The sequence below is a fragment of the Ovis aries genome, chromosome 4 (genome assembly GCF_016772045.2).
Source record: "Ovis aries strain OAR_USU_Benz2616 breed Rambouillet chromosome 4, ARS-UI_Ramb_v3.0, whole genome shotgun sequence".
In the NCBI taxonomy this organism is placed as follows: Eukaryota; Metazoa; Chordata; class Mammalia; order Artiodactyla; family Bovidae; genus Ovis; species Ovis aries.
Window position 1 is genome coordinate 106,710,316 of NC_056057.1, and position 12,021 is coordinate 106,722,336.

Sequence of the window (12,021 nt, forward strand, 5' to 3'; positions counted from 1 at the left end):
CAGGTCAAATTCTGGCTCTGTAGCCCACTTGCTGTGTGCTCTTGAACGAGGCAGTTTTACCCTTGTGGACTCAGTTTTCTTACCTCCACGTGGGAAAGGCCACTTTCCTCACAGAGCTGTTGTGAAGTGCATAAAGGCATCTCCTGCAGTTCCTGGCTTTTGGTGGGTGTTCTTTGTTAGTTTGTCTCTTTCCTTACACCACCACTTTTCACAGTGCTGTATACTGCAGACACTAGAAAAATGCTTGAAGTTGTGCTGGAAACTATGGTTTTTATTTATATCCTCCCTGTTAGACTGGAAGTTCATAAGTATTAGAAGCCTTTTCCTCTCTGTCTTTTTACATACCTCCTTCTATAATAGAGATGCCCAAAGGGTTGTTGAATGTACTTTCTAAGGTAAGCAAGGTCCTTGGCAGTGTGCAAAAGGTACATAGAAGTATAAGGCCTGACCCCTGCGAACTGGTGTAATGTAACTGCATTTAGAAATAGGGAAGGAACGTAACCTTCTCCATCATACAACTTTTCTGGGCTAGTCTGAACCCCAGAGACTCAGCTGGGGAAACAGAGTGTTTCACAGAAGCTTCCAGCAGGGACCTTTTGCTGGGATACAGAGAAGTCAGACTTTGATCCTTTTTTTCATTTTGGTAGATTTTTTAGGGTTTTGTAAATATGTATAATATGACAGATCAATATGTCATCATCCTTTTTCAGAAATGCTTTTCATTGTTATTTTTTTATATTCTCCCAGATTACATTAAAATAATATTGTCAATTCAGAAAATAAAAGCACACTTGAAGTAACATATATTAGATAGTATATCACTATCTGTTATATACTAACTGTATAATTAATACCTACTTCATTATATAATTATATATTAGTAACAATATATAATTATGTTATTTAATTATGTAATTAATATGTCATATATATCACTTTATTATAAATCAATTGTATAATTAATATAAACCAATTAATTATATAACTATGTATATGTTAATGTATGCCGCTGCTGCTGCTAAGTCGCTTCAGTCATGTCCGACTCTGTGCGACCCCATAGACAGCAGCCAACCAGGCTCCTCCCTGGGATTCTCAAGGCAAGAACATTGGAGTGGGTTGCCATTTCCTTCTCCAATGCATGAAAGTGAAAAGCGAAAGTGAAGTCTCTCAGTTGTGTCCGACTCTTTGCGACCCCATGGACTGCAGCCTCTCAGGCTCCTAATGTATATCTGGGAAGAAATGATAATGTTACAGATTTATTCCTAGAGCGTATATATTTTACCAAAAAAGTCCAAGAATATTTCATAGCAGCAAGATTTGTAAAAGAGCAAAAAACTGGAAATAAGCCAAATGTCCATCAACAGTAAAATGGATAAGTAGATTGTATTCTATTTTTAAAACTAGATACTAATAAAGTGTTGCTACACAAATAAAGATAATAAATATCACAAACATAGCCTTGAGCACAAATAGCCAGATACAACTTATGAAATTCAAGTTCAAAACCAGGCAAAAATGATAAAAATCAGAAAAGTTGCTGCCTCTGGTGTGGTGATTATTATGAGAGGGGAAGAGAGAGCCATTTGAGATGCTGGTAGTAGTCATTGATCTAGGTGGTGGTTTCATGGGTGTGTTCACTTGGTTAAACTTTATTGAGCTGTGTACTTGTTATTTGTATAATTTTCTGTACATATGTTATTAAGAAGTTAACTTTTGTTTCCTCAGAAAGATGAGAAGATATGCCTAAAATAAGAAAGCATGCTTTTAAACAAGATATACTCACAAAGCAATCCTTGCAAATTAAAGGCATGATGCAGGAATGTTGCTTAAAAGGAAATTATAAGGTACAATCTAGGAAATTACCCAGAAAGTAGAACAGACAGGCAAAGAGATGAAAAGCAGGAAAAGAAAAAATAAGAAGGCCCATTTGTTTTGAGAGCTCCCATTTCTGCGCAGTTTCTCTGCTGCTTGTCCAGAGGAACTGGGAGTGAGCAATTGCTTGAGGGAAGGGTGGGCGAAGAATGTAAGATTCCTAGCTCCCTACCTTGGTGGCTCCCACTTCCCGGGGATCATGACTCTTCCTCATTGCTGCCTTGGTAGCTGTGGACTCTCATCCCCCACTGTCCCTTCTGGGCTCATCTGACTGCAAAAGCAGCATGGCCTGCTTACTCTTGATCTTCAGGCCCCCACCTGTTTGATGAAGGGGCAGGTATCTTGAGGCAGGACAGGCTGGTGCACTTCTGCCAAAGCTGGACCTCCATCTACTCAGACTCTCGGATTCTGGAAACAAGCTGCAGAATCAGCAGTTGCTAGCTCTTCGCAGAGTTTTTGCCTGTCTCGGCCGTGCCTGTGTGACTGCACAGGCCGTGATGTTGGCTTCTATCCGCCCCTCTTTCCTTTCTCTCGTATTGGGCATTATCATTTGCAAACTACTGGGACACGGAGAAGCATGGAACTATTCTGACTTGTCTTACTGATTACCTATTTTAGTTAAGACTGAGAGCATATAGTGTGTGAGTGAGTCAGTTCTCATCTACTTCACTTGTGGGTATTTTGTTTGTTCACAGTGTAGACTATATATTGGATTTTAAAGCCAGTGTTTTTCAGTCATATTCAGTGATTATGCGGTTGGTGAGAATTCTGTACAAAGTCATGTTAAGTTGTCTATTCTTATTTTAATAGTGCTGCTTTAAGATTTGACCTTAGAGTCATATCTTTATGGATATTTTAACAGGCACTTTTTAGGCGAGCCCAGTCAGAAATGATTTCAAGGAAAGTAAACAAACTTGTGACTCATCAGGTACTAGAAAGGAAATCATGAGAAGGTATCATATCCTATGTAGCCACAATGTGTGGTAGAGTGAAAAATAAAAACCATTGAAAGAAATACAGAATTTGGTAAGAAGATAACTTTTACATGTATCAAGTTTCACTTGAAGGTAGAGCCATCAGTCCAGTATTCATAAGATACTGGAATAAATTCTCATTAGAGAGCATATAATTCACTTTTCTCATGATATCAGTGAGGAAATTGAAGAAGCCCAGAGATATGGGCTGGAATTTGTATTAAGTTCTGTAGACTCTGGAGTCCTAAGGCCGCCCATGAACAGTCTGACCCAGGGAATGTGATAGAGATCAAATCTGTATAGAATGAACATCAGGGACCGACCAAAAGTGAAGAAATGGTAGCTTTGCTCCTTACCTCTAAAGTGGTGATTCTCCGATGGGAGGACTTGCCTACCAGGGGACACTGGCCAAGCCTGGGGATATTTTTGGTTGTCACAATGTGGTGGAAGGTGGGGGAGAGGCTGCTGGCCTCTAGGGGATGAACATTGGTCAACATCCAGAAAGCACAGAACAGCCCTCACAACAGAGTTAGCTGGCCCAGAATGTCCATAGTGCTGAATATGAGAAGCTGGGCTCCAGCTTGAGAACATGTTAGGAAGGAATTGAGATTCATGGCTTGGGGTGAGAGCCACTTCTCCCTGTCACATATGGGGCAAGATCAAGAAGTAAAACATAAAGGAAGATACAGTGACTTAAAGATAAGGATCTGTGAAGCAGGTCCATTCACTTTAATAATTTCTGTCGAGTAGGAGTCAAAGGTGTTAGTGAAGTTGGTGTGAGCAGGGCATGGGGCAGTGGAGGGAGATGGAAGCAGAGTGGGGACCGAGCAAAGGGAAGGTCTGGACATGTCGTTGTGGGGAGTGAGTCAGGAGTGGAATAAAATAAAAGGATCATTCAGCCTCCTCTGGCAGTGCTGCTGGATGCAGAAACAGATGTGGAGTGAGCCTAGGGTGAGAGGCAGCTATGGTTGAGATCCTGACCTCATGTCCGGGCAGCCTGGAGCCCACACAGTAGGTGGTAAGTGTGGAAAAGCGTGATAACCGAGGCCAGACGCCAGCAGGCCCTGAGCGTGGACACGATGGCTTGTAGATCATTGTCCAGACAGAGGCGTTCCCTTATCATCCCTGACCTTCTTCTCATCCACAGGGTGTGGACATCCAATCGATGGGTGAGTGGAAGTCCTTGCCAGCGCCTCTTGACCACATTAATCTTCATGTCCGTGGGGGCTACGTCCTGCCCTGGCAAGAGCCTGCACAGAACACCCACTTAAGGTGAACAAGGGCCCCAGATTTCTCCTTTCCACGCCTGTTAACTCAGATCCTGGTGAAGCCCACCAATCTGTAAACTGTACCCTCAGACCCAAAAGCACTTTTATGGGGCTGGCCAAAAAGTTCATTTGGGTTTTTCCGTAAGATGGTATGGAAAAATTTGAATGAACTTTTTGGCTAACCCAATAGTAAACATTTTTGTTTGCTTGCTTGCTTGTGTGGATTTTAGCCTTTTTTGGATTTTGTACTCGTCAAACAATTCTTAATTAACAGCTGTTTGAGATCTAAGTGGGTGAGGTGTTAGGTTTAAATAGTGACATTTGAAATGGAAGTCAAATAGGAGCAACCATGGTTCATGCTAGTTTTAAAAGACTACCCAGGAGCCTGGCATGCTACAGTCCACAGGATTGCTAGAGTCTAGGTGATTTAGCAACTAAACCACCATCGCCACCAGGGACTTCCTTGGTGGTCCAGTGATTTGACTTTACCCCACAATGCAGGGAGTTCGGGTTTGATCCCTGGTGAGGCAGCTAAGATCCCACCTATCTCGTGGTCAAAAAACCAAAATGTGAAACAGAAGGAATACTGTAACAATTCAATAAAGACTTTAAAAATGGTCTACATCAAAAAAACCTTAAAAGACCATCTGGATCATAATTGTCTTTTTGCTAAGAATATTATTGCTAAAAACTTGTGTAAGCCAGATGGAAACTGAGGCTGAGATCCCTTATATGCCAGGTTTAAAAATTCTAGGCCTAATGTATAACCTATATATTCTAGACCTATATAATAATTGATAATAGTTGACATCAGGTGAATGCTTGCTCTGTGCCTAGAACTGTACTAATATGGAGACTTCTATTTAGAGATTTTCTAATTTTCCTAACAAAAGGAAAACTAAGCCCTTGGTATAAGTACTGTTATCATCCCCATTTTGCAGATAAGCAACGAGAAGCTTCAGGAGGTTAAATGATTAACTTAGAGTCATATAGTAAGTAGTTGAACAGAGACTAAAATCCATGTCTATCTAAAATCCATGTCTATCTGATGTCCAATTAAAATCCTTGAAGCCCTATTGATTTGATTGCAAAAATTCAGTTAAAAACTGAAGGGCTTAGGACATCTGTAAGCAGAACTTCGCTGTACATGTGGAGATCAGGTCGTGAAGGAAGAAAGATGGAAACACTAGGCTTTCCTCACAGTGGGGGAAGAAAGGAAACCAGTGCATTTACCTGTAGTTCTTTGCAGACACTGTAGAACTCCTGTGAACTTACAGAGCCTTAAAATTCCCCCTGATTCATTCATTCATTCCTGACATGAAATTGTCGAGCTTATGGAGTCAGAACTAGAACTAGACCCCAAGGCTCCAGAATCCTAGTATCCAGTCTTTACATCTTGAAGCTCTTCCTTTTTGTTTCTATGAAAATGCTTGGTTTGTGGCTGTGGCTTTGTTTTTATGCAATGTCTCTTTCCTACCTCACTGCAGCCGTCAGAAATTCTTCGGTTTCAAGGTCGCCTTGGATGATGAGGGGACTGCTGAAGGCTGGCTCTTCTGGGATGATGGGCAAAGCATTGGTGAGTAAGGGCTGCCTCCAATTCCTTCATGTCAATACCAGGTTCCTGGATATCTTATAGAGCTGCTATTTTTTCCTTTTATGTGTTAAGACAATTGTGCATTTTAAAATATAGTCATTTGTTGCTCTAAGTGTATAATACATGATCTTTGTGCCTCATCTATATGAAGCTTAGTTCAGAATCTCTCACCATTATCTAGTTGTCCTAATCCATTGTGAAAAAGAACAGTATAAGGAGCTGTAGGGAAAGTTTCTTTGCAGCCAGCTGAGCTATACTTCCATATATAGTTTATGTTCAAAGGCAATTCCCTAATTATGTGTTCCACTAAGAAAAGCAATGCTTCTATCAGCTTTGCTATTATTCGGAAGAGGGGGTTTCTATTAAGAGTTTACAGGAATTAGTAAACTCTCAGAAGGATGTCTCAAGTACTATTGTTATTTCTATGCCCAGGGATGTCCAATAGGACTTTCTGCAACAATGGAAATGATCTATATCTGGGTTGTCCAACATGGTAGCAATTAGGCATATGTGACTGCTGAGCACTTAGAATGTGACAAGAGTATCTGAGCAACTGAAGCTTAAATTTTATTTGATTGTAATTAATTTAAATGTAAATAGCTACATTTGTCTAGTGGCTGCTATCTCAGACAGCACAGTTCTAGAGGATAGGCAATGCCTTCTGACTGAGTGATAAGGAGCTCCGAAAGAGGCAAGCGTCTAGGGAAGAGGGAGGAAGCCACAGAGTTAGGGTGTGTGTGTGGGAGTACCTGTAATAGTAAGGCTTTGGCTAGTCCACCCTTAAAGATATTCTCCCTGGACCTGTGGCATAAATTAAGGATAAGAACAAAGAAGTCTTTTCTCTGGAGACTGCATTTTAAAAAATCGCCTAAAACCACTCAAGATGAACCGACCAATTGTACACCAGTCTTGGTGTTTGTGATGTGGGTGTGCATGCATTTGTGTGCATATATGTCTCTAGCAGAAGAAATCTGGGAATTCCAAGGTGACTACCAAGAAGTTGGGAATCACAAAAGAGAGAAGAGGATTAAGAGCGATGTTAGAAAACTCCTTTATAGGAGGGACCTCTGTTAGACCAAGGCATCTGTATACACTTGTTTCAGACAGTCTGTGTAAACTGAGGTTGGGGGCAGATTCTGACTCATCTCTCGGAATGAAAGTCTGTAAAGAAGAAAAATGAAATTTAAAAAGATCACAAACAAAAAACATCCCTACTTTTCCAACCAAGTTAGGTAAGCCATTAGAATTCCAGGGAGCAGTTCCAGGCCATGCTTACTTTGTTGTCTGTTTGCAGATACCTATGAAAAAGGACAATATTACCTGGCCCACTTTTCAGTCAGCCAGGTGAGTGTGGCTGGGACTATGAGGGTGAATGTAGAGTTCTGCCAGCTTGCTAGGGCGCTGGACATCGCAGGATACACATCATCACTTAGAATTCCTTTACTGTTCACCTTCCTAAGTTGCATCTTCAGTTCAGTTCTGTTCAGTTCAGTTGCTCAGTCGTGTCCAACTCTACGTGACCCCATGAACCCACAGCACGCCAGGCCTCCCTGTCCATCACCAACTCCCAGAGTTTACCCAAACTCATGTCCATTGAGTTGGTGATGCCATCCAGCCACCTCATCCTCTGTCGTCCCCTTCTCCTCCTGCCCTCAATCTTTCCCAGAATCAGGGTCTTTTCAAATGAGTCAGCTCATCAGGTGGCCAAAGTATTGGAGTTTCAGCTTCAACGTCAGTCCTTCCCATGAACACCCAGGACTGATCTCCTTTAGGATGGATTGGTTCTCCTTGCAGTCCAAGGGACTCTCAAGAGTCCTAACCCTAATTTGCATCTTACCCTTTCTCTAGACTTCAGATAGACATGTCAAGTGCTCCCAGGAAGTTTTCTGTGATTAAACACACTCATATTTCATCAGTAACTTAGTCCAATTCACCAAGCAAGATGGGCAGACCATTTCAATGTTTTCTAGCCTTTGTTCCTATGTTGTCTTGGAATGATTGGCATGCTTTGTTACTTCTCCACATGCAGGATATAAAGGTTCCTGCTAGCTGAGATTCTTTGTCTTCTTAGAGTTGGAGTGACTCTAGAGACCTTACTGGTGTTTAACCAGTGCAAAGGTGGGTGGTGGCTGGCGATAGGAGGCAGAATGTTAAATCCATGGTCTCACTGTCCAAGGTCACAAGGTGGGGACTCTTTTAATTGTCTTATTTCATGCTCTACATTTGTGCCTAAAAGAGATTGTAAGAAATTGAACAAATTTTGTTGTTTTTTTTTCCCTCCTCCTCTTGTTTCTTTTGTCTCCAATTGACAGAATACCATGCAGAGTCATATAATTTTCAACAAATACATCAGTGATACAAACCCTTTGAGACTGGGCTACTTTGAGGTCTGGGGAGTGGGCAGTGACTCCATCTCCAGTGTCAGCATCTCTGTGAGTGGCGTGGTTATAACACCCACCTTCTCCTACAACTCTACAACACAGGTTTGTGACCAGTTCAAAGTCCAAATGGTATTTCCCAACCCTGAGCCATCGAGTGCAATTCCTGCCTGCTCCCATTCCCAACAACACCCTCTCCTGCAAAGCCTTTCTGGAATCCCTCTGTGTTCAGGGTATCTGGGTGGACAACATAGAAATAAAGGGAAAGTTCAGAGTTTGTCATCATCTGGAATCGATGGTCTGGATCCTTATCTGTCATGTATGTCCTCCTGTCTGCAAACTTAAGGAAACCTTGTCTTTGATCTACTTCTCAAACAGCTTTAACCTTTCAAACAGCAGTAGCCTTTCATCAGTGATAAGACGTCCATCAGTTGAAGGTTGCTACATTTTTTCATGTGCCACAAAGAAAGAAAATAAGACCACAAAAGTATGAGACAATGCTTTCCTCTCACTTAAAACTTCTATTTTAAAAGTATAGAAGCTTTACAAAACTCCTTTAAACAGAGATTTTTATCATTTTAATATGATACTACAGAGGAAAATGTTGGGTAGAGACACATGGACACTGAGACATCTGCATCAAAGTATTAATAATTTAAAAGAGGTAAAATCTGAATGTGAGGAGATATTAAACATAACCAATTTGTATCACACATTCTCTTCAATTTAAATTTCTATGTAAAATTTTAATTTACTTTAAATTACAATTTAAATTAAATATTTAATTTAATATTTAACAATTAAGTAAATTAAATACTTAATTTCATAATTAACTTACACAAAATATTTAATTTAAATTTCTATGTTAATATCTAAATTACTTTATTATTTTAACAGGAGACTATGTGGCATGGAATTGGTTAAGGTATTTCCTCTCTATTATCAGAGGTATTGGTGATATATCATTTCGTGAAAATTCTTTCACTGCTGCCTATGAAATTTTCTCCAAAGCCACTTATATGCTTTATACAAGTTTTCATCCTAGCATTTTCTTGGTTTTACTGTCAGCCAAGATTTATATTCATTTCTGAAATAATCTTGAAGTAGTTTGCAGTCCATCCATTCATAATACCAGGAATAACAAATAAGTTCACACACGCACAGACAAACAGTCGTCAGGAGAGCTACTTGTTCACAGTAATTCCTAGGCTGTTGATGGTAGAACAGACCTTGATTTCATGAATATTAAATATGTGAAAAATCTGCACTGTGGAATTACTGCAGTATAGTGGTCCTAATACCTAGCCTCACGGTAAATGGGCTCTTTCCTTATGTGCTTGCTTCTTGCTTTGCACAGAACTCTTTCTCTCATAATCCTTCCTAATTCCAAGGCCTTGTTTCCTCATGTTTGTGGTTTTCTTGTCAACCAACTTCCCCACCTCTACCAAGAGCTTATAAAGGACTTTGCCCAAGTTTGTTACCGACACACAAGCTGACTGCTGCATGTGTGGTGAAACTATGGAAAGTATTTGCCTAGAAAGAAATGCTGAAATATTGACTCTTACTGGACAATCATCAAGGCACTATGAGGGAGAAGTGGGAAATGAAAAGAGAGCTCTGAGTAATGGAAATGAGAACATTTTCTCCAATTTGTCTGCGCAATTGCTTCTCTGCAGTGGTGGTGTGTTCCATTACTTAGGGTCTTGTCATCTTTTCCCTGTCACTGAATGATTTTTGTACTCTAAGGGATTAAGAAACACCCTTCTCACCTGAAAATCTGAGGGTGGTTGGAAGCGAGGCAATAACTTGTGAAAGTGTCTGTGGACCACTGGCTTCTATCTGTTTTGTTCAACTGCAGGAAACTTCCATTACCAGATGTCCAACACTTTTTCTTTGATTTTCCCAACAGGTGTTAAATATTGATGTGACCAGCAGAAACATCAGCCTACATAATTTCACTTCATTGACATGGAGAAGCACACTGAATTTTTAGAGCAAGATCCTAACTTCAAACGGCTTTGAAACTACTTGTATATTCGGTTGGCCAAAAAACTTCGTTCAGGTTTTTCCTCAAGATGTTACAGAAAAACCTGAACCTACTTTTTTGGCCAAACCAATGCTTCATGCTCATAAAATTATTGTGTGTTGCTAATCAGTTTATACCCAGTATGGTGAAAATGTTTTCTTAGTTTTGTTTTGCTTGGTCAGTGGTTTAGCCCTGTGGAGTAGGCTGGAGGGCGGTGTGGAAAGCTGTGGGTTATCTTGATGTCTCCATGTGATTAGTATGGTACTGATGGCTCATTACATATTGACTGAAGATGCACTGGGTCCATGATGAAGCATGTGCGCATGTGTATATGTGTGTAATTAGGCGATGGGCCCACTCTTGCTAAATATACAAGCTACAGCTTTCCAGGACAGGTCAGGTCCTGGAGTTAACTAACACCACACACACACACAAAATAATCCAGGAAGAACATCTGCCAGGTGGTTATAAGGAGATGGGATAGTATGCCAAGAGCATGATCCAAAGGGAAGAAAAGGCCAATGCAGGGAAGATAAGTAGGAAAGATGAGAGACAGCAGGTGATAAGGACAAAAGTGATCATGACAAGTAAGAGAATTATGCAAAAACATGAAGAACAGTAGCCTCATTGGAAGGAGGAAGGAAGAGCCAATTCATTTGAAAGCAAGAGGAGGAGTTTGGAGGAAATTCTTAGCACAAGGGAATAGGGCTGGGGTGAGATTTGAGCATGCAAAGTTGAAGGAAGGAGTTTGAATGTAAAAAGTAACTTATTATTATTTTTTTTACTGTGGTATGCTTTGAAATGTGTAAATCTTATTTCTCTAATCTGTGCCTAATGTACATAACCACAGTTCACACAGATGCATGCAATCTATATGCCAAAGGAAAATAAATGATCAGATTAATAAGATTTTGAGATGTTGAGTTCTGTGATAATTTGACCATGGGTAATCTCACTTTGGTATTAAGACTTCTTATTCAGCTAACCCTTGTGAACTGGTCTTGTTCTCTTTGGCATCAGAGTGCCTGCAGGCTAATTCATCAATGGAATGAACAGACCTGTGATTAGCCACCCTTTTCCTTGTGTCTCTGGCATGGGTTTCTCTTAAGGTTTAGGTTTGTGGGAGAGTGTACTTGGATGATTGTTGTTTTAATCATCATAAAAATTACTATGTTTGGTAACATATCAACCCTGGAAAAAACCAGAATTTGGAATGGTTATTGATTAAAACACTAGATGGTTAGAATTTGGGAATAAAGAAATTACATACTAATGTTTAACAAAGATATTTAAGTGTTACTTGAAAATGAGTATATTGAAGATAGTGTTTACTTTTCTATATCTTTTTAATTTCTTTTCTTTTAAAAATTGATGGATAACTGATTTACAATATTGTGTTAATTTCAGTTGTACATCAAAGGAATTCAGCTATATGCTCCTACTAAGTCGCTTCAGTCGTGACTATGCGACCCCATAGACGGCAGCCCACCAGGCTCCCCCGTCCCTAGGATTCTCCAGGCAAAAACACTGGAGTGGGTTGCCATTTCCTTCTCCAATGCATGAAAGTGAAAAGTGAAAGTGAAGTCGCTCAGTCGTGTCTGACTTTTCGCAACCCCATGGACTGCAGCCCACCAGGCTTCTCCATCCATGGGATTTCCCAGGCAAGAGTACTGGAGTTCAGCTATATATGTATATGTTAATACATACATATATATTTTTCAGAATGTTTTCCATTATAGGTTATCATAAGATACTGAATACTGTTTCCACTCAGAGAACATGTCTATAGTAAATCCTTGCTGCTTATCTATTTTATATACAGTAGTATGTATCTGTTAATGCCCCTACTCCTAATTTATCACTCCCACCTTTCCCCTTTCTTTCTTTCTTTCTTTCTTTTATTTTTGAT

At 40.2% G+C, this 12,021-nt stretch overlaps 1 protein-coding gene across 2 annotated transcripts in view; it reads left to right on the top strand.

Moving 5' to 3' along the window:
• Positions 1-11,021, top strand: part of MGAM (maltase-glucoamylase) — a 96,047-nt gene extending 85,026 nt beyond the window's left edge. For both annotated transcript variants that reach the window (XM_060415169.1, XM_027968390.3), the window contains exons 44-48: positions 3,994-4,118; positions 5,602-5,690; positions 7,003-7,052; positions 8,021-8,191; positions 9,996-11,021. In XM_060415169.1, coding sequence (XP_060271152.1) covers positions 3,994-4,118; positions 5,602-5,690; positions 7,003-7,052; positions 8,021-8,191; positions 9,996-10,079 — 519 coding nt within the window. In that variant the 3' untranslated portion in view covers positions 10,080-11,021. The remainder of the gene's footprint in view (positions 1-3,993; positions 4,119-5,601; positions 5,691-7,002; positions 7,053-8,020; positions 8,192-9,995) is intronic.
• The last annotated feature ends 1,000 nt before the right edge of the window (positions 11,022-12,021 follow it).